The sequence below is a fragment of the Labrus mixtus genome, chromosome 19, assembly GCF_963584025.1.
Source record: "Labrus mixtus chromosome 19, fLabMix1.1, whole genome shotgun sequence".
Lineage (NCBI taxonomy): Eukaryota > Metazoa > Chordata > Actinopteri > Labriformes > Labridae > Labrus > Labrus mixtus.
This window is the reverse complement of record NC_083630.1, coordinates 12,515,160-12,537,965: the sequence shown is the minus strand read 5'-3', so window position 1 is coordinate 12,537,965 and position 22,806 is coordinate 12,515,160. Positions and strand designations below refer to the sequence as shown.

General features: G+C 40.9%; 3 protein-coding genes across 4 annotated transcripts in view; 2 read left to right on the top strand and 1 right to left on the bottom strand.

The window, feature by feature from the left end:
- Positions 1–439: 439 nt before the first annotated feature.
- On the top strand, positions 440–16,848 carry LOC132994338 (E3 ubiquitin-protein ligase MARCHF6). Its single transcript, XM_061064645.1, has 25 exons — positions 440–628; positions 1,041–1,140; positions 2,794–2,867; positions 3,048–3,191; positions 3,709–3,781; positions 3,924–4,092; positions 4,528–4,717; positions 10,080–10,141; positions 10,256–10,288; positions 10,403–10,454; positions 10,616–10,674; positions 10,771–10,851; positions 10,981–11,049; positions 11,262–11,336; positions 12,252–12,386; positions 12,503–12,723; positions 12,856–12,993; positions 13,259–13,481; positions 14,129–14,198; positions 14,436–14,617; positions 14,721–14,855; positions 15,060–15,149; positions 15,479–15,611; positions 16,010–16,145; positions 16,272–16,848. Exons 1-25 carry the CDS (start codon positions 610–612, stop codon positions 16,357–16,359), a joined length of 2,751 nt encoding a protein of 916 aa, XP_060920628.1. The 5' UTR covers positions 440–609; the 3' UTR covers positions 16,360–16,848.
- LOC132994340 (arylamine N-acetyltransferase, pineal gland isozyme NAT-10-like) lies at positions 16,806–18,232 on the bottom strand. Its single transcript, XM_061064648.1, has one exon. It carries the CDS (start codon positions 18,230–18,232, stop codon positions 17,375–17,377), a length of 858 nt encoding a protein of 285 aa, XP_060920631.1. The 3' UTR covers positions 16,806–17,374.
- A 54-nt stretch (positions 18,233–18,286) lies between these two features.
- LOC132994339 (palmitoyltransferase ZDHHC20-B-like) overlaps positions 18,287–22,806 on the top strand; it is an 11,258-nt gene continuing 6,738 nt past the window's right edge. For both annotated transcript variants that reach the window (XM_061064647.1, XM_061064646.1), the window contains exons 1-8: positions 18,287–18,413; positions 18,930–19,122; positions 20,327–20,353; positions 20,703–20,797; positions 20,902–21,022; positions 21,119–21,188; positions 21,302–21,334; positions 22,488–22,608. In XM_061064647.1, the coding sequence (XP_060920630.1) occupies positions 19,005–19,122; positions 20,327–20,353; positions 20,703–20,797; positions 20,902–21,022; positions 21,119–21,188; positions 21,302–21,334; positions 22,488–22,608 (585 nt within the window). In that variant the 5' untranslated portion in view covers positions 18,287–18,413; positions 18,930–19,004. The remainder of the gene's footprint in view (positions 18,414–18,929; positions 19,123–20,326; positions 20,354–20,702; positions 20,798–20,901; positions 21,023–21,118; positions 21,189–21,301; positions 21,335–22,487; positions 22,609–22,806) is intronic.

Sequence of the window (22,806 nt, the reverse complement as noted above, 5' to 3'; positions counted from 1 at the left end):
AAAATATTTTTAAATATATTGATGTAAAAGAGAATAAATCAAGAACACTTTATCTTATTCAAATACATACGTTTTGTGCTGACTGGATATTTAATGATTGATATATAAAAATGTATAAATAGACTATTTAAATGTCCTTAAGTTTGCCTTCACGAGCAACATGATGGTTGCTATGGAAGTGTCTCCTGCCGTAAAGCTGACACCGCTGCCGTTCAGCGTCACTGTTGTGACAGGAGCTAACAGTGACGTCGGCGCATGCGTTAGCTCAGCTAGCCATTTGTTTCACAGGTTAAACTGTCACTTCAGCAACACGGAGGATGTAACGTCGTTCTACTTTATTGTTTAACATTTGTAATACACCGTCAGAATTAAAACCTGCAGGCTAGCCGTGAACACAGGTTGGATGTGAAAGGACACAGCTTAAGCAGGCGCTGTGTGTTTCTGTGTGTTGGGAAACCATTTTATGATTTTCAATGCATCCGACACATAAGGATACGCTCGTCTCGTTAGCTTAACACGGCTAGCTGCAGGATATAAGTCTGTGTCGTGGATGGGTCCGCTGTACGAGATATTCCTGGAAGAAACGGTGACCGGTGCTTAGTGAGCGACATGGACACTGCTGAAGAAGGTAAATAATGGAGCCGTCGCTTGTTGCTTCCTCACCGGAGGGGGGGGGGGTTAGTCATTAGCATTAGCTTCCGTAACACAACCTGGTGTGCTGCTGAACTGGCCTGCTACTGGTTACTGTGGCTTTACTGCCTGTCTATGTGAGAGGATAATTTAGGAAGTTGAGTGTTGAACACCTTTTAATACGGTCGACATGGTGAAGGAAAGAGCACAGGTTACTGGTGATGTCATCAGTCTCCTCAACTTACTTCCCCTCGGCTTCTTTTGTATCTAACACAGTGGGCTTTATGTTTCTGGAGTATATTCATCCATCCAAAATGACACCTGTCGACTATCACCTGTCACCCTACTAATGCAGTCTTCATCATGAACTTATTCACATGTTATGTGTTTGTATTTCCCTTTGCGTGCAGCGGATATTTGTCGAGTGTGCCGCTCTGAGGGGACCCCGGACAAACCCCTGTACCACCCCTGTGTCTGCACTGGCAGTATCAAGTTTATCCACCAGGAATGGTAAGTTTGTCTGGCTTTTCAGCTGTCATTCCTGTGACCCCCCCCCCCCTCTCAATTGCACAAAAAGACCCTTGACAATTCAGGTGAATGATTTGGGTTAGGTTGGATGCCATTAAATACGTTATTCTAAAACCATCTTTGAAGCAACGTAAGATTAAATTTTGGTTGTAAATATGAGGAAGTGAAGGTTTAATTCCATCGAGAGAGTTGTTTAATATCATGGTGATTGCTATGTGCCTGAAGAACATGCTGCATAAGCTCCGCTGCTTTGATTTCCTTTAGTGTTGGCATATGAATAAGTTCAATAACCATGAAAAGGGTGCAACAGGAGTCTGTTGTATACCACATTCAGGATGGTCCCGCACACAGTTAATCCAGAGATGACTGACTTTAGGTGTGGTGTTGGTCGGATGAAAACAATACCAGGCCCTACAGGTAGTTTTAGGATTGTGCTGTGCTCTCATCTGTCCTATGTTTGAGATAACAGGCAACGAGAGGGTCAGGTGCGTGGAAATCCCCCAGGCAACGAGAGGCCTAGATTGTTCTATGGCAATTGTTGAACCTCATTCTGGTCACCCCCACAAAGTTTAGAATAGCAGCCTTTTGTGTAAAGATAGTTGTGTTGTGTTGAGTGTATTCGGGCTGCAGTGCACCTTTCCCATGTTTTTATTACATTACCTTGTGGTTTACTACTGAACTAAAAAATAATAATAATTACCTACTAACCCCAAGCAAAACTCTTTAGGCAAACCAAGTATAAGGGATTTTTGGAATTTCATTGTTCAGCATTGCGTCAAAGATTAATATTTCTTTGTGAAAGGGAATTTCAGGTTATTTTTCACTCTCAGCACTCCCTCTCTGAACTGCAAGAGGTGTGAAATGTGTTATGTCATGGTGGGGTATCAATGTTGCCTTGAGTTATAGCACATCAAACCTTGTGCATTTTTCATAAGTCAGTCAGAGTGGAGTGATGTAAGTTGAATTTGTAACTGAAGTACAGCCCTGTTCAGTGCAGGTCTCATGACACAGGTCTTTCATGCTAACTTATATGTTGGGTTGAGTTATGTCCCCCCCTTTCGTAACCATTTTGTTAATCCCGGGGTCTGGACTATGTCACAAAGGGCTGGGATGTTAGTATGGCAACATGTAAGCAAAGAAATAACAAACAAGAACATTTTTAATTGTGAATAATAAAGTTGAGTGTTGTACCATGACCTGAAACATGATAAGTTCTCACTGTAGGTGACTATTGGGTCCTGCAGTCATCACAGCTGAGCCTGTCCATGTCTTCATTGATCATACTGTTTTTGTAGTTTGTCAGACCTTTGTCTTTACTTGATAACGTTTACATTGCAGACTGGTTTAACTCCTATTTCTATGAACAGTATGTAGTTGAATATTCTCAATCCAAAGTCTCTAAATCTGCATTTTTACCACTTCTTTTATCATCTTGATGGATTTTGAAGGTGGGAAATTGAATTGATCATGATACGCCTTTATTTATGTTACTGTGTGACTATTCAGTTATTATATATCACTCCCTAAACTCCCTAAACTGAAAGATGTGATTAAAATGTAAAATTCTTTGAATCATATTTTAGGTTGTTGAATTGTTGCACTACTTTTGACAGTGTAAATATATGTGCTCTACAGTTTGGTCCAGTGGCTGAAGCACAGCAGGAAGGAGTACTGTGAATTATGCAAGCACAGATTTGCGTTCACGCCGAGTAAGTACTTTTGACATTGATGGATTATCCACTTAAACATATTAAACAGTGTCCTAAAGAAAGCTTACAGATGGAGCCTTATGGGTCCATAAGTATGATATGCATTTGTTTTGTTGATACTCAGTTTTGTAAAATATTTAGAAAATTATGACATTATTTTTTTCCCCTTTTTCTTCTCAGTTTACTCCCCAGACATGCCCTCACGTCTGCCCATCCAGGACATTTGTGCAGGCCTGCTGACCAGTGTGGGCACAGCCATCCGCTACTGGTTCCATTACACACTGGTGGCCTTTGCATGGCTCGGAGTGGTGCCTCTCACTGCATGTAAGTAATGTGACAGAGAGCTACTCCTGAATACTGAATAACACCCTTCTTAGAATCTGAATCAGTTGTTTACCTTAATAATATAATGTAAACAAGTCTTCCCTTTTATCAATCATGAAAACAACGAGGGCTAAATGATTTTACCTGAAAAGTTTGTTGGTTAGATTTAAAGGTTTACGCTCCTTTACGTGTTGTGACCTCACACTCCCTGTTATACTACGGGTTACAGGAGTTGTCTTGCACAGTTGTGAATGACGTAACCATGATGTAAGCTTTACATATTAGGTCATTTTCATGGTTTAAGAACATCAAGAGAATTAAAGCTTTAGTACCACTACACAACAGGCGATAATGTGAGTGATCCAGGATATTAAAACCCCCTTCAATACTCAGTGTAAACCATGTAGGCTCAATCTGATTAACTCTTACTTATTGTGTAAGTCGTAATGCAGAATTTTTAGACATTTATATTATGACTTATGAAACTTAAGTCATTCATCTGTTCTCTCCTTCTCAGGTCGCATTTACAAGTGTCTGTTTACAGGCTCTGTGAGCTCTCTTTTGACACTTCCATTGGACATGCTCTCAACGTAAGTTATCAAACCAGAGTTCTTCAGCATGACTGGTTTATTTTTGATTGTTTATTCTCTCTGTTCTTCCAGAAATGTCTTTAAATGACCAATTCTTTGTTTAATTTGATTTAAATGTGTTCATTTGTTTTATCTCCTGCAGAGAGAACCTGCTCGCAGATTGTCTACAAGGCTGCTTTGTGGTCACCTGCACGCTGTGTGCGTTTATCAGCCTGGTGTGGCTCAGAGAACAGATAGTCCACGGTGGCGCTCCCCAGTGGTTAGAGCAGCACCATCCGCCACCACAGAACGTAGCCGGTCAAGCCAATGAGGTACTTTGCTTGAGTGGTGGCCAATGAGGCGTGTCTGTTACACAGTGGTCTTCAAATCCCAGTTCTGAATGAAACGAAAAGTGTTACATATACAGTAACTCTATCCAGAACTATCCATCACTCTGTAGTTACAGACACTCTGATAACATGTTGCAAATCAGCCCTCAATTCTGCCGCACTCTCCTTATACATCTTTTCCACTCTGGTAGCTGTTGTTCGCTGTGATAGTGGCAAAAACTTGATGAGAGCATGGCGTTAAGCATCAAACTTGTATTTCTATGGTTTGCAATTTCATCGACGCAACTCTCACACTGCACGTTATCATCGTCCCTTGAGAGTTGTATAGCTAATCATAATCACTTGAATAAATACTAAATCACCCTTACTGTCACCTCCGTTTTATTAAATCCATGCATCCTCTCCCCTCACCTTCAGGCCCAGGCTGCAGGTCAGGGAGCAGCTGATGAGCCTCCAGCAGCTCAGCCAGCTCCTGCTGATCCACCAGCTCAGAATGAAGCAGAGCCTGAGCCCCCTGATGTGCCCCCGGACCAGGCTGATGACCCCGAGCTGGAAGAAGAGGAGGGAGCAGCAGCAGAAGATGCAGACCCCAACAATGGAGCACAAGGTTGGAATTTAAAAAAGACCCGTTGTTAAGTTAGTTTGTTTTTAACCAGTGTAGTTCATCCATAATCAGGGTTTTAAGTTTTCATTTCCTTGCAGTTGTAGCTGTCATTTTGTGAAAAGTGAAAGAGTTGTCATGCTGACTTTAAGTCTTGTATTAGGAGATGGGAATAAGACTAAAAATACACTGATTGTGATCAGTACATGAACACTGTCTTTAACATTGTGCTCTGCTAGTTCAGATTTAATTAGTGATGAAATGGATACAAGCTGATCTGTGATCCATTCTGATCACCCCCCAGCTCTTGATCCGCGGATCAATCAGCTGTACTAATAGGAAATACATTCAGCCTTTAAACATATATTTATACACAAGATTTTCACAGGCTTTCATACAGAAACATTTCATGAAGTGTTGATATTTCAGTGTGTATCAGTATGTGATAGCCCTCCTATCCCTCTCAGTTGTTTATTTGTCCTCTGGTAACTGGGCAGATTTTTGCAGCAGGCTCTGCAGAAAGGCTGCTGATGAATTGTAATTGTGTTATCCATTATTCTAGCTGTGGGGCGTCATGACAAATAAATAAATGAGTAGGAAAATTCACATCAGGTTTGGGGCTAATAGATTTTCAGAGGGCAGAATTACAGATGTAACAACAACAGCTCTTTTGAAGTATAGCTTTTCTTTGCTTAAAAAAAACCAACTCAAAACATTTGTGCATATTTTATGCAGTAAATGTGCTGACCTGTCAATATATGGTGCTTAAAAAATACAATGCAAACAGTTTTCATTAAATAGATGGTATCACCTTAATGATATACTGGCTCAGACGGACACAATGCACTGATACCTAAACCAAATGGGTGGATTCCTATGGTGGAAATTCCTTCACCCGGCAGCCCTATTTGGCAGTACTTCTTTCAATATCAGAAAAGCTATTTGTCATGATGTCCATGATAAAACATGTTCTTAGATGATTTACAATGTTCTTATAATCGTGTCAATAATAATGAAGGTAGTCCAAACAGGTCTGATAATACACTAGACAGCTTGGCACCTAAGGGACTAACAACATGCTCGCAATTAATCAGAAAATATACAATAGATACATTTGAAACTGTGACTATACAAAATAGAAGTTGAATCAGAAACTATTTAAATAGGAGAAGTTATCTTTCATTGATTGTGTGGTTATAGCAATAAGGTAATCAACAAATAAATAATTAAAATATATAAACATTGTTTGAATTTGAGAGCATTGCTGGTTTAAAGCAGTTTTTCCCTGCCTTTTCCTTTTCCCCCCTTGACTTCTGTAGTTTAGTGCAATCATTTTTAAAATAACTCATAAAGGTTTTTAATGCAAGTTTAACCATTTACAGAACCAGATGCACTAAAGTGTAAAGCTCCGTATTACCTGTAATCAAGCTTAAGAGTCCAAGTAGATAAGTAGTCCCCATGGTGAAAGTAGTCGCTGTGCACCGTTCAGCTAGTCACCTTTTGTCCTGTAAAATGTTTGAAACACAACAGTCATATCCATGTTAGATTAACATATCTTTTTTAAATTAATTTACATTTGTACTGTGACTTAAGCAGTGTTGAAAAATGATCAGAATATGTTTAATGCTGGCTCATACATCTTAGTGACTACAAGTTTTGGATCGTGAAATACCTCAAGCTCTTTCAGGTACAGTTTAAAAACGTCCACAAAGATTATATATACACTAGGTGTACATTATTATTCTGGATCTTTTAATCATAATATTTTTTTTTTAAAATACTCTCTACATCGATTCATATCTCTCTTTGAGTGACAGAAACAGTAGGACTTTCAGTACCTTGCCAGATGAGCTGCTGCCTGAATGTGTCTGTGATGGCCCACTGATCTGTTACAGTCCTCAAGTCTACCACTAACCACTACTTAATCCCCTGACACCCCCTTTGCTCTTTTCAGTCATAAACAGGAAACTTGCTGAGCTCATTTAAAGCAGTCAGCCTGAACGATGAGAAAGCCTGAAACAGAGGCTCTCTTGCCTATTTTTGAAAGTAGGCTTACTAAAACAGTTGTTTTTATGTACTTCACTGTGAGATGTGTGCCATGAAGATCTGCTGTACAAAACAATTCAGTCTTGTTTCTTATATATTTCTAAACGGGTTTTGTGTGACTTTTACACAAAAAAGGGTTGTGAAGTGTTGAAATTTCAGTTATCTTCAGTGTTTCCCACACATAGGTTATACCTTGGAGGGCCGCCCAAGTATATTTATGTCCTGTTTTTATTTATTTTTTATTTATTCATAAAATAACCACACAGGCGTGTGAAGACCTCACTGAGCCCTCAACGACTCCGTGCAACTGTTAAAAAATGTTTCCCTCACGACTCCTGCAAAGAGATAAGACGCGGCGAAACCAAGAGAGCAGAATCACATCAGCTTCAGAGTTAGAGAAGGGAGAGAGAAGGTCAACTGTCCGTAAAGGGCTGGGAATCTTTGGGTGTCTCATGATTCGATTCAATTTCAATTCTTGGGGGTCACGATTCAATTCAGAATACATTTTCTATTCAAATCAATTCTGGATTCATAGATCCATTGATTCAAAGTCTATTTATGAATTAGTACATACTTCAGGATCTACTCCAGTCATCTGTGAGACCGGCTGAATTTCTTGTTGCTCTATTTGGCATTCTACTGAGTTAAAGAGCTAACCTTAGCACTAATCAGGGAGTGACTGATTAACAAACATGTTTTGGTTATAACTGTTAAAGATCGCTTAAACATACTACAGCCAGGTAAAAATAACCAAATTAACTTTGAAGAGAACTAATACGATCCAGTTAATATACAAAACTATAGACAAAGAATGTAAGTTTCAACATTTCATTTTGTTCTTTTGTGGAAAATGGACTGTAATGGACCACAATTTAACTCATGTATCGATTAAGAGCAAGCAAAAAAAAAACAATTAAACAAGAAAATATACTATACGAAAGAGCACAGCATTATCAAAAGTTCTTAAAAAATAAAACTCCAAATAAAATCTATGTCTGCATCACACTCTAGTCTCTAAATCTAACCTGGGCATATTCACATTCAGAGTCCTTTTTCATATTTCTAGGCTTCACTTCGTCGTATAGATTTACCATCTCTACTGCATTGCTCACAAAATTTTTGCAGAATCCTCCCTCCAAGCGCTTCTCCTCGAGATAGGAGAGACCTGACTGATTTGTGTCCCCAGAGCTTCCTCCCTCCTTCTTCTCTTTGCTCCTCCAAGTCACACTAGTGCAAATCACATCTTTGCTGTCCACGTTTTTTCTTCTCTGAACTTGTACCGGCATCTTCTGTGTTGTTTCAGCTTGAGCTTGGTAAATTGGTGCTGGTTGGCTCAGAGATAGTTGCAGGTTGGGTGACACCTGGTTTCTTTAGCTCAATCATGTTGACATATATGTCCTCATCTGTTTTGTTGGGTTCCTACAATCAAAAGGAAATGTTAGTTGTAAGGTTATTGTGCTTATTTAAGTCACATTAAGTAGAAAACTGCTGGATTAAAAATACCTTATTTCCTTCTCCACTTGGTAGAAGTTGGCTTATAGCAACTGTGCTGGTGTTACCTGACCCCTGACTCTTAAGCAGGTTGTGTTGAGTCCTCTGAGCTCTGAAAACCAGCAGAGTATAAACTTACAAGAATATACAGTTTTCCTGGCTCAAAATGAAGCAGTGGTGGTACCTTTCTTACCTTGTAAATGTTTTTATGTACCGTGTATTCCGACCTAACTTTCAGTTAAAGCTAGTCTACAGTGGAGATTCTTGGGGGCCGTTGGGGGGGCGGGCCGCCCCCCTAATATAATGGTAGGGGAAACACTGCTTAGTAATTATGAGAACAAATTGTGAAATGTGCCGCTTACCAATAAGTTATACTCAGTTCAGAGACAAACCTTGACTTTCTGCAGATGTTGGAAGGCTGTAGAAAAGAAATAGCTGAGAAACAGATCCCAGAGAGTTTGAACTGTGACAAAGCACAGTAAAATGATCCTTCCATTGTGCTTGACTCATGTTGATGGAGCTCACGCCTGTGCCATTTCGATGCTCATAACTGATTGCAAACTCTTCTGAGTGATTGACAGCTAACCCATCCAAATTCCATTGTAAAATGGGAGGAGGATTTCTCGACTTTCCCGCAGGAACAGTTGACCTGGTTAGCAGTTTTGGTGCAATCAGATGAGGACAAGATCTGTGGAGCACCTGTAATGGATGTAGGGAAGGGAGACAAGTAGAGGGTCAACTAAAGCCATGCTGTATCAAATTTGCTAAAGTAAAAATAAGGTTTATGACTGTGAAAAACAACAAGTTGACTGGTTGTGAGTGAATGAGGCAAAGATATGGTTTTTCAATTGTTAAATACTTTTTGTAGATACCGACTTTAGCAAACCTAATACTGACTCAAACAGTCACTTGAGGGATGAATCTGGAAGCTATTTCGAACACATGCTCCACTCTAAGGAATTAACCAAGTCCATTGTTGTTTGGATAATTCAATCCATTTATTTAAAACATGTCTAAACACCAATAAAGGATGTGTATAAAATACAACGACCCACTGCGTCGATAAACAAAACAAACTAAAAACAACTGTTTGCTCTCATTCAATCACCTCTCTGCTATCACCTGTAGCATTTGACTTTGGGTGCACTCACTCTAGGCAATCCATACCTTACGTCCAGTTCGTTTGACTAGTGTGAGTGATCCAAGATCAAGCACAGTACACTTCCTTGGCCTTGGCACGCTTGGAAGAGGTGTGATTTGGCACTGTACAGTTCATGCACAAGCACGGATACACAACATGGACAGCCTTCAATATCAAGAAACCCTGTGGTGTTATGGCTGTATTTGACTAAAATTACTCAGAAAAAGCCACAAAGTCAGTAAAGTTGCAGTCTTGTTCTCTATGTTGTATTCCAATGTGCGGACGAGGACTCTTTTATTTATTTGTATTTTTTTTTTTCCAGTCCACCTGTCTTGTACTAAGACCGCTTCATAATTACTTAAATCCATTCATGTTTTGTATGTACAAGAGGTAAACATGCTCAGTCCTGGTTAGTCCTGGAGCAGTGTGAGTGCAGACCAGCAGGGGAATGGGGAGGGGGGGGACAATCGTGCTTAAGCACAATATGGGACAACTTTGCCTAGTGTGAGTGCACCCTCAAGCACAGCAACAGCTCAGGTTCCCCATAGTGCCCAGTAGAGGGACCACATGCACACAGCCAACGGAAAATATAATGGCAAAAAACAAACCCACATTTTGGCTCCAACACTTTTTCCTCTGAAAATGTTCTTGTCGTTATTGCGTCTAAAGTGAAATTCTCTCTCTTTGTAGATGACATGAACTGGAATGCGTTAGAGTGGGACCGAGCGGCAGAGGAGCTGACCTGGGAAAGGGTAACGCTGCATGACATTATTTTGCTGTATTACACACACTTTACTCCATCAGAGACTTTTCTGTTTGTGTTTCACATCTATGCACATGAAACATTTCAAGTCTTTCTCTTTTAGATGCTCGGCCTGGATGGTTCTCTGGTATTTCTGGTAAGTGGATATTGTCATGTTGTGTTTTTATTTTGTCACTTCAAATATAAGGCATGATGAGTTTGTAAATAAAAAAGTCCCACCAGCTTTGACTCTTGTGTCCTTGTCTTGTAGGAGCACGTGTTTTGGGTGGTGTCTCTCAACACTCTCTTCATCCTGGTCTTTGGTGAGTTGTCTATAACAAGGATGTATCGTATGCATAAATGTTTATTTAATGATTTACAGCTCACAATAATTTTTCTTTGCAGTAGAATTAAACATATTTTAAACATGAAACATAGTACAACTCTAAAAGTATTTTTTTTGGTATTCTTTTTCCTCATTTAGCGTTTTGTCCCTACCACATCGGGCACTTCTCTGTTGTGGGTCTTGGCTTTGAGGAATATGTAAGAAACCGCGCTCGTCAATTTTAATGTTCTGATTCAATATTGTCTCTTTGACTATTCACAATTGTTTAACTACAACTGTGTTCTTCTGTTCAGGTGCAAGCATCACACTTTGAAGGATTAATCACAACCATCGTGGGCTACATACTTCTGGCAATGACTCTCATTCTCTGTCATGTATCCTTTGCCTAAGTCCCCACAATGTTACTAGGACAGACGATGCGTGTGAATTGTTGTCTGTTACAGTAGGTGTGTCAGTGTGTGTGTATGTGTGTAAGCAGTGTTGAACCTTAATGGCTGTCTCAGGGACTGGCTGCTCTGGTCAGGTTCCAGCGCTCCAGACGTCTCCTGGGAGTCTGCTATATTGTTGTCAAGGTAACGCCTCTAAGAACAGTCATATTGACTTACTGAGATTTATCACCTGAACCTAACACTGAATCTATTCATAGAAGCTGAAGAGGAGCAATAATCAAATCATACGTGCTTTAGATTGCTTTATCCAGCTAAGAGCGCCTTTTAAGGGATTTTCATTCATATCAACATGTTGTGTGAAATGTTACTGAATCACTCGTCTGCTCCCCTTTCAGGTCTCTCTGCTGGTTGTTGTGGAGATTGGTGTTTTTCCACTCATCTGTGGCTGGTGGCTTGACATCTGCTCCTTAGTAAGACTCATTTACTTTACTCTGCTCTCCTGAATTTAGCTGTTTTCTCTCCTAAACTATTCCTGTCCTGTTATTTAACCTGACCTTGTTAGCATTTAACATCTATCATCTAATCTTGAGCTTGGCAACCAAACCATTATAGTTAATTAGTTTTAGTTTTTACCCCTTGCTGAATTAGTTCCAGATAGATATATTCCCTAGCGACTAAATGGCTTTTTAAAAATATGATGTTTTTTTACGGTGTCAGTGGCAGTCCACCTTATTTTCTGTCATTCGATTGGATCTTAATGTGCTGTTTTCACACTATATGTTAAAGTGAGAGCCCAGCTTTTCCCCCCTTCAGAATTGCTTGTAACAAGTGGTAACAGGGTTGTCCAGCATCGACACAGAAACAGATTCTGTTGATTACACACTTCATACATTTATAAACACAGAAGAACGGAAAACAAACTGGCTTGGACGATTGGAGAGAGTGGCATATGCGTCTCTGTTGCTGCTCTCACTCGCTCTACCTCGAAGTCTGTGCGTCAGCAAGTTTTCTCTTTGATGCTACCTGGCACGATAACACAGTCCCCACCGCCTCCAGTGGCCACCTTAGCATCTCCACCTATGCTGCTCTTTCTAAACTAGCAGATATGTTTTCACACGCCTGCTCTGAGCCAGTGAGGCAGCATGAGAACAGGTGGAGCTGCTTATAAAGCAGAAGGGACTTGTGTTTCTCATGCTTCACAGCTGTTCAACGGGGAAAAGAATATAATTGAGCTAAGTTTGTCCTGCAAGTGTAGCGAGCGGTTTGGTCTCTTTTTTTGTTAAGCTGCTTGTACTTTAAGGTTTTGGTATCATCTAGTCCACACCACTTAAATCAACATAGCACAACATGTTTTTTTTTAACATTTCTCTTTCCCCGTCCTGCAGGAGATGTTTGATGCTTCCCTGAAAGACAGAGAGTTGAGTTTTAAGTCGGCCCCTGGTACCACCATGTTCCTGCACTGGCTGGTGGGAATGGTTTATGTCTTCTACTTTGCTTCTTTCATCCTCCTTCTGAGAGAGGTAAGGCCAGTAAAGCTGTTTTAGTTTACAGTTGGGTAAATTTTAGTTGATCATGAAAATATAAATTCATAAAATATTATTTTTACTCTTTTTTTTTTGTCTGGTTTGTCCATCAGGTGCTGAGACCGGGTGTGCTGTGGTTTCTAAGAAACCTCAATGACCCCGATTTCAACCCTGTGCAGGAGATGATTCACCTGCCCATCTACAGACACCTGCGGCGCTTCATCCTGTCTGTTGTGGTGTTCGGCTCCATTGTGTTGCTCATGCTTTGGCTTCCTATCAGGCTGATCAAACTACTGATGCCCACCTTCCTCCCATACAACGTCATGCTCTACAGGTAAACGCTGTAGAAGCTGCTGTGAGGTCGTCCCACTACGATCAGCGGTCTTGTTCTGTGTCACGCCCTGTGGTTCATTCCTTTGCCCACACCGTTTTCATTTTCTTTCTGTCCACCTCTCTCTTCCCTCAGCGATGCCCCGGTCAGCGAGCTGTCCCTGGAGCTGTTGTTACTCCAGGTTGTGCTGCCGGCTCTGTTGGAGCAGGGACACACACGCCAGTGGCTCAAAGGCCTGGTCAGGGCCTGGACAGTCAGTGCTGGTTATTTACTGTAAGTCAATATGCATGAATTCCCTTTAACATGTACACTGCATCAAGTTTAATCTAGTATTCTATAGGAGAATATTTACAAGTTTCTCTAATATAGGGAAATGCTAATACTTTCTTTGTCATGATACATATTGTGTTCACAGACTTTACCAATACACAGCCTAAATAGAAATTGTGTATGTTTCTGAGTCAGCACAATAAATGACTTACTTGGCCTCTTACTTTTGGGCAGATTGTCCTCACTAAACACATCTTTACCTCCACAGAGACCTCCACTCCTACCTCCTCGGTGAGCAGGAGGACAACGATGGCAATCAGCCTGTGAACAACAACAACAATAACAATCCACCTCCCGGTCACCATAACAACAACAACAACCCTGCCCCGGCTGTTGGCGAGGGCTTGCATGCAGCCCACCAGGCCATTCTGCAGCAAGGGGGACCGGTTGGATTCCAGCCTTACCACAGACCCCTCCGCTTTCCATTCAGGGTGAGAGTGTTGAAAATGTGCCACCACACGCCCCGGCTGCAGTCTCTGTATTACTGATGATTTTCATTTTTAAGTGAAGTATCTGCACTTGTTATTTTTCAAGCAATTTTTGTTACATGTTACAATTATTAGATATATTGATAGCAAAAAATACATTACCTTTTACAATGCTTTCTGAGAGGTGCATTAGCAAGGCTACTTTAGGATGCTAGTACATTTTCTAGTACCTTACTAGTTAATGCTATCAACACTTATATTGATAGCAGAAAACTGAGTTTACTTCAGTCCAAATATGTTATAACTGACTATAAAAATGGTCTGTAGACACTTTTTCTTGAAGTCTTATTTAAGAGAAGACATACTATGGTCACCTATAATTAGTGGTTGTCCTCACAAATTTAGAAACGCATAAGGTACCACTTACCGACAACTGATGCCTTAATTCTCAGCTCTCAGTTATTACATCTCTCTTTGAAGACTTTGATCTGCATGAGCACTGTTATATTTGTCTCACACTTTCCAGATATAGTTTGTGAAATGTGCTAATCACAATTCTACAGTGAATGCAGTCAAATATTTTCACTCTTGATTACGTCACTACATTCACTTGTTTTCTGTAACTTGTGTCTTCTTATTCTTCTACCCAGATCGTGTTGCTCATAGCGTTCATGTGCATCACTCTGCTTGTGGCGAGTCTGGTGTGTCTAACCCTACCAGGTAAGATTTGGCTGCTGAAATTACAACCTTTTTTTTTTTTTTTTTTTTTTGCTTTGAAGTCCCACACCCAAACCATAATTAAAGGATGACTCTAAAAATATACTCCTGTCTCTGCTGTTTTTGTGGTTTTCTTTTTAAGTGCAAGCTCAGATTGTAATTCAATTCCTTGTCCAACAACAGTTTAGAATGACTGTTAAAATAGAAGTTGTATCATGTTTTATAACTTTTGTGTTTCAGTGTTCACTGGGCGCTGGCTGATGTCCTTCTGGACAGGAAGCTCCAAAATCCACGAGCTGTACACGGCAGCCTGCGGGCTTTACGTCTGCTGGCTGTCCATCCGTGGGGTCACTGTGCTGCTGGCCTGGATGCCCCAGGGACGCACTGTCATATTCAACAAAGTCCAGGAGTGGACACTCATGGTGAGTATCAATGAGCAGACTTTATGGTTGCTCAGTATGGTTATTAGTTAGTAATTCCAGTATTTATTTATCTTTAATGTATTCCCTATCTTTGTCTGTATAGATTCTGAAGACCCTGGTTGTAGCTCTGCTGGTTGCTGGAGTCATCCCTCTACTGCTGGGCCTGCTGTTTGAGCTGGTCATTGTGGCTCCACTCAGGGTTCCCCTAGACCAAACCCCCCTCTTCTACCCTTGGCAGGTATGATTATGAGTGTTTGTTGTGTTGGTTTATATGTCTTTTTTTCTGCCCCAATCTGTCTAGCTCTTTTTTTTTTTTAGCAGTTTATGGTTGCCTAGGTATGTGTGTTATGCCTTGACTCTTGTTTGCTTTACGTATCATTTACCCATGATTCTCAGCTCTTAAACCCATGTCCATCCATTATTCACTCTCTGTTATCTACAGGACTGGGCTCTGGGAGTACTCCATGCCAAAATTATCGCTGCTATCACTCTAATGGGCCCTCAGTGGTGGCTCAAGACTGTGATCGAGCAGGTGGGTGTTAGATTGATACTGATTATTTATCATGTTTTACTAACAATATAATAAACTTATGATGCAGCATTTTCTCCATAAAATAAACACATTTCCTCTGTAAATATGAAGTTGATTTTAGTATTTTTCCAAGAAAACCACAAATGTGTGAAGATAATCTTTCTGTCAGTTGGCCTTTTACCTTCCTTGTTTGCTGTATAAAAAAATGAGCAGCAGGGCAGACGAGTGTTCAGTCAGATCTTAAAATGGGAACATTAGGTTAAAGCGCCCTTTTTCCAATAACACTGTAAATAAATCAACAGTTTAATGAATGCAAACTTTCACCTTAGGTTTACGCAAACGGGATTCGCAACATAGACCTGCATTTCATCATCCGTAAACTGGCAGCTCCCGTCATCTCAGTTCTGCTGCTGTCACTGTGTGTGCCGTATGTGATCGCTGCCGGGGTGGTGCCAACTGTAGGTGAGTCTCTGAGCACATGTGAATGTCAGGTATAATGTGTATTAGTTTATATGTTGTACGTTTCCTTTTTGTGTTCATTTCACCTACTCAGCTTATGAGCTTTAAGGCAAAAGTGGTGCACCACAGGGAGAAATATCAGTATTTTTCCCTGGATTTTTGCTGAGTAATGCTTCCAATTAGCCGTGCAAGGGGAGTGAAGTACCCGTCATGTCCCCTTAGATCACTGACAGTTTCCATTAGATTATGAATTTGAAAGAGTAACAAAGTACAAGCAAATAACAAGATGTCCCTAAGATATTATGTTCCATCTGCTCTCGGATGAATGTTAGTGACTAAAAGTATCAGCTAATGGGACGTTCGCTGCCACAATTTCTAACTGAAGTGCATTATTTTGGCAGGAGTGACCCCAGAGATGGAGATTCTAATGCAAAGGAGAATCTACCCCTTCCTCTTGATGATCGTCTCCCTCATCGGCATCCTGTCCTTCCAGATCCGACAATTTAAACGCCTTTATGAACACATCAAGAACGACAAGTAAGGATCTTTTTGATTCGCTAATTGGAGTTAGAGTTGTAGTTTGTAAAGATTTAACTTCAGGGCCAAAAAGGCTGAAATTGTGAAGAATCAGAATATTAATAATATGGGACTCTCTCTCTACAGGTACCTGGTTGGACAGAGGCTTGTCAACTACGAACGCAAAGCTGCAAGAGCAGGCTTAATCCCACCATCCAACCCTGTGGCAGAGTAGATTTGTTTTGGTCACATATTGCCACATTTCTTTCACCTGTTACTCTGCGTACACCCCATCTCCTCATCTTTATCCCCCTCCCCCTGCATTTGATTTTCAACTCGCTTCTTGGACCATAATCCTTTGAAATCTCCCCTGGATCTTGGTGGATTTGATGGATGTCGTACAATTTCTCGAGTTTCCCTTTCATACCCATCACTGGTGGGTTGGGGAAAATGTATTATAATCATGGGACAGCTGAGTCATCAACCCCCCCTCCAAAAACAGACAGGAGTAGGCAGGAGGGCGAGGGTTCGAGGTTTGATATGAAGCTCAACATCTGTATTGTCGTTCATGCCTTGCTTTGTAAAGTGCTGCCTGATAATTGTACATGTGTAAATACTTTGAACGCAGACTTTGTCTTTAAGGAAAAGACACGTGGATTAATGCAATGACCATTGTACATCTTAAAAGTGTATGTATAATTTATTAAATCAAACTGACAATTTATCGATTTTGTTGTCTGGTTGACGGGTTAATGGTGGGTGAATATAAGACCCACACTCCATGAATTTATGTATTCAAATCTGTGTTTCAAGATACTTAAAGCTCCTGTGAGGAACATTTAGTTTGTGTTGAATTTGGCGCCCCCTGTGGACAAAGCAGTATGTTTCAACTCTATGCTGTTCTTGACCTGTATTTGTGCAAGTCATGTTTTATGACAAAAGAACCCGTCCTGCTTTCATTTAATGCTCAATCATTTTAATATAAATTCAATATAAAACATAGCACTCGCTGATCTTTGCTGAGGAAAATGAAAACAAAGTGTTTCCTAGATAGTAGATCGCCTCGTCGGGCACCTAACCCCTTGGAGAGGTTTCAGGTTTTAAAAATAACAATATAGAAATAGTCTTTTGTAGAGACATCAATACTAATGTCAGTCAGTTTTATAACTATTTAAACTCTCCTCACAGGGGGCTTTGAAAATCTTGTATTGCATGCATGATTCATAAAGCGTCTGCAGATTTGTCCATGATCAGTACATGGCAGGTGGTGGTGTGATATCCTCATCCTTTGGTATCAGCGGAGATTTAAGTACAACTCCGAACTCCACTGCTAGAACATGTGGGATCTCTTCATCTTTGAGTTGCATGGTGGTCGTTTCAAACCCTTTAGCCTCAGTTGGATAGGTGGTGGTGATCAGTCTGCGGCCAATATAGGTGAGCCTACCTCCTGGCTTTAAAATCGTGCAGACGGACTTGCAGTAGAAGATTGAGCAGGGGGAGCTTTGGTGATACTGGCACAGCTCTACAAAGTCCTCCAGGCACCGAGGTTCAAGAGTAAACTTGTAGATCTCTGTCCAGTCTCCATCCGTCCCTCTGTTCTCCTCCCGCTGCCACTCCAGGAAGTGCATCCTCTCGTCCTTTCTGATCCGGTACACACGGTGGCCTTGCTCCTGGGGGCCGCTGGTCTCAAGTGAAAGTGGGTCACTAAAGCCAGGCCCGCCGAACCCGACGTCGCAGAGCCAACGCTTTCCATCCAGGCTCACCATGAGGACCAAGTGGTCAAAAGGTGGCCCGTAGAAACCGGTCTTCAGACTCTTCACCTGAGCTGAGAACAGTGTCACCTGGAAACCCAGTTGGCGCAGCAGCCAGGAGAACAGGCCGTTATTCTCGAAACAGAAACCCCCTCTGCGCTGGTTCACTATCTTGTCGTACAGAAGAGGGGGGTCTAGTTTCACACGTCCGCCGCTGTGCACCGTGAGGTTTTCAAAGGGCACCGACAGCTGGTGGCAGCGGTGAAGAGACCGGAGGACGTGCAGGCTCGACTCGGCTGGGCCACAAAACCCAACACGAGCTAGATATGTCTTCACGTCCATCTCAGAGGAAGTCATTGTCGCTGTGGGGGTTTTTTTTTTGCGAAATATGTTCGCTGCAAGTTTGTCAATAACGAGCACACGCCAGTTTCCCAACTTCTCAAGTTTTCTTCCTGGTGTCGAATTACCAAAGTGATAAGTTATGTCGAGGGCAAGCTCAAAGTACATCGCACTGAAGTCACCTCCTACCTCATGACAAGTAAGTTTTATTAAAGATGTAATGATATGTGTTGACTTTAGTGACTTAGATTGGCAACGCAGCGTTGAAAAGGATCTGCACTTTCCTCATTCCTCACAGTCTATTATTCATAGTCAAGACTATTCTGTGTCAAATCTTTCTTGATGCCAGACAGACCTCCATTTCTAATCTATTTGTCCAGTTAGGCTTAGAGAAGTTAATAGGCATGGCAAAATAGATACTAGGCTATAGAAAACTATTATATGATAGGCTATATAAAGACATGTCATTTAAAACCGAAATATCAATTATAACATCACATTTTGCGTCGAGCCTTTTTTTTCTCCTACTGGGAAACAACTGAAGTAGTCCAGTCTAGGCTGTAAATTCACTGAAAAGCGCAGTTTTCATGAAAAGGAAGAAAATAATCGATATATTTTTTTTTATTTGCGTATCACACACAGCGTTGTTCGTAATGACCGCACATTGCTTCAATGAAAATATTAATCCAAAAAAAAAATATCTTTACTTTTTCAGACCTCCCCTATAGTGTCATTTTGCTGACGTGACGTCACACATCGACACTCCCTTTCCCCCAGTAGAGGGAGAAAGATGGCGCCCACACACGTACTGAGATGCTGTCAACGGGGTCTAGCATGGATACCTGTGATTTTTATCGCCCTGGTCGTCTGCTGGTCGTATTATGCTTATGTGGTGGAGCTTTGTATATGTGAGTAGACGTCCTCCCGCAGCCTGTTACCCCATTAAGTCCTTTAAACCGCAGATGTTTTGTGCTGCTGTCCACACAAACATACAGCTGCTGCTGCTGCTGGCCAGCAGGAAGTAAATGGACTGCAGCTCAACAATGGTGTTGGCAAGGCTGTCCAAATCTAGATACTGCTAATTATCTGTGTGCTGCCATCTATTTTGGTCGCCTAATTTTAATGGAGAATTTGTTTTGGACAGAGAAAAACTTTCACAGTGCAGTTAATATTGTTGCCCGTGTTTCTCTTGTGTTCCTTGTTTTGTCGAGATGAATGGAGTCTGGATGGAGAATTAAAACAGCTAACAAAACGATACTTGGCTGGCTGTCTACATAAATACTTTCCCTCTAACTAGCCTCTCGGTAATACGCTAATTCAATTTAGAAATCAACACTTGCAAAGTGTGGATTTGGCAGAAGAGTGTTTGATTAAAACGGTAGAAAATATTCAACATAAAAGCTAAACCGAGGGGGGAAATCATTTTTTTATTTTATGTTTGAACATTGAACAGTATTCACAAGTCTTCAAATTCTTCAGAAACCCCCATTAGATGAGATGTTGTTCTTTAGGATGAGGGTTTTATTTATTGTAGTGCAAGGCAATCCCATCCATATCTTTGTATAGTGGTTCCCAACCTAATTGTTGAATTGTCATTTGATATAGGAAATGTGTTTTTCTAATAATATGTGGCTTTGTTTGCTCCTGAGTTGTGTGCAGGGATTTTTCTGAGTTTATCATCTTAAATTTGAAAGAAAAAAAAAATAGTGGTAGTAACTATTCTTCAGCTGGCAGGGTTAGTCCATTTCTGACCGATTGGTACATTTTTACTTAAAATTTCAGATATAATTAGGATCATTAGGATTGTTTTTCTCGTACATTGGAAAAACACAAAAAGAGAGATTAATTCATTCCTGGCGTAGTTAACACAAATCTCCTTAAAAGATAAACAATAACAAGTCCTAAAAGTGCTCAAGAATGGAAATGTGTTAACTCAATGTGGAGAAGGGATGTGTTATACGACAGGGCTTCAGGAAAGCCATTGAATCGAACTTGTGTAATTTGTACTTCTTATTATGTTCTTATCTCTGTGATCATTTTGTGAATATATCCTGGGATTCCTTTTTTCTTCCTTATCTAACACTTTTGTCTTCTCTATTTGTTGTCTTTCAGTCACCATCCCCAGTATAGGAGAGCAGAGTAAGTGTTTTGGGAATGTTTATTTAATACATCACGATTGGAAATTTACTGGACTGAGCCAGATTGCTACTTATCGAGATAATCTCTATGAGGTCCGGTGAAATATGCTCTGTACACTTAGCTAAAAAAAAAAAAAAAAAAGGCTGGCAAAGACAGAAATCTTGATCTCTCAAACTGCTGAGGTCAGTAAGCTTGAAGCAGAGCAGCACCTCATTCAGCATTTGTTTCCTCTCTCATTAATTTAACTTTGTAGAAGTTCAGTGGTTCCACATATTGGCAGCTTCAAATCACTTACATATCAGACTGTATGCTGTTGGTCCTGATGCTTTGCTTTATGTTTTCCCTCCAGTTGTCTACCTGATCTTCTTTCACCTCTCTTTCGTCATGTTTGTATGGTCTTACTGGAAGACCATCTTCACCCAACCTGCCAACCCTTCCAAAGAGGTACAACAGCACGTATTCTCCTAAACAAAAACACTCATCCACCTTAACAAAGAATCAATTGAATTAAAAAAAAAAAAAAATGTTTTCTGTCCATTTCTCTTTAGTTCTGCCTGCCAAAGGCTGAAAAGGAGCGTTATGAGAAGGAAGAGAGACCAGAGTCTCAGCAAGAGATCCTATGGAGAGCTGCCACCAGTCTGCCTCTGTACACCCGTACAGGAGCCGGAGGTATGTGTGTTTGTGTGTGTGAATGGGATGGAATTTGTCTGTTTGCATCTCTATGTTAGAGCAATAATGAAAAACTTTTGTGTTGACGTGATGCAGCAATCCGTTACTGTGACCGCTGTCAAGTCATCAAGCCAGACAGGTGCCATCACTGCTCCGCATGTGACATGTAAGAAACCCTTACGTTTTTAGAATTCTCACTTTGAAAATAAACTTAAAACGACATCTACAGTTCTGTTGTTGTTATTAATCCCTCCACTCATTTCTCTTTTGTGTGTACAGGTGTGTCTTGAAGATGGACCACCATTGTCCATGGTATGTAACACCTGCGAAGGAAACACATTTACTTTACTTCCTTGTTTTTACTCTGACTTTAGTCCACATTTCATGCCAAGTATATTTACAACAGGTCTTTCAATCTGTTAAACAATAACCCATTTTTCTTTCACTTTTTTTGATCAAGTCAAGATTGTAACAATAGGAAGGGATTAGGGAATAGGATGTTTTTTAAAGGCTCATCTTGCAGAAAGGCACAAGGCCAAAATTCCTTAAAAGCAGAAGCCGAATTATTCCCCATGGAGCTTTAATTAATGGCTTGTTTTATTGCCTTTTAGAAGATGGATGTGCAGCTGTAACAAGTGGGAAAAAAAAAAAAAAAAGATCAAGATTGTCAAACTTAACAGACGTTTGCGCAAAAAAAAGCAATCATTTGGTTTCAACCATAGACTGGATAAAAAGATGGATGACATGACAGTTCCTTGAAAGTGAAGCCAAAACATTGGGAGCCCCCCCTACTGACTGACTGGCTGCAGTAAAGGTCATAAGCTAAGTTAAATGTGTGTTTTTGTTAGTGGAGAGACATCAATACTGGGCTTCACCAGCTGATCTCTTAAGACCCCTTCAGATAGGATGCAATGCGTTCAGCTCTCAAACCCATTCATCGTCTATGCGGTGGGGCGGCGTGAATGTGTGTCTGCCCCGCGCCGCACTCGCCGTCCGCGCTGCACGGAGGTTAAAAAAAATTGTCAACTTGGGCGCGGTGACGAGACCTTGGCGTGTTCAATCGGCCTTTTTCTGATTAGTGGTGATACATTGTGCTGCAGAAAAAGCCACTTTTTCGACAAGGTTAGGTTGCTGCCTCAAGACAAACAGTCTAAAGCTGTCCCATTATTTCTTCATCATATTATTTTAGAGTTCAGTCTCCCAAGCGTCCATTCACATGATTTAAATGTAAGGGTTGCATGCTCCCTCAAACTTCTTTAAATCAACTAACACAGGTTGTTTATACTCTTGACGGTAAACTCTGTTTCATAAAATGTTAAAAACTCCTCTCAGTATATTTATTTTTGGCCTGATGTTACCATGAGAATAACAAAGCCATTTTCTCCTTTAAAAGTTCAGCTTGATAAGGTTTGTGCTCAGAGGAAGTGATGTCAGGCCTGACCTTCTGGCCTTTGTGTGTCTGCAGGGTGAACAACTGTGTCGGTTTCTCCAACTACAAGTTTTTCATCCTCTTCCTGGCCTACTCGCTGGTGTACTGTTTGTTCATTGCAGCCACCGTACTGCAGTATTTCATAAAGTTCTGGACAGTGAGTAATGGCGTGAATGTGAGAGGATGAAGAGGATGCAGATTCGTTGCATGGGATGAGTTGTGCGAGCATCCTCCGAGTGTGTTGTGCATGGTGCAAAGCGCTCCGCTGTTTTTTCCTCTGTCCTCTCTGACCTTCCAACCCCTCTCCCACTTTCTCTCTCTCTCTCTCTCTCTCTCTCTCTCTCTCTCTCTCTCC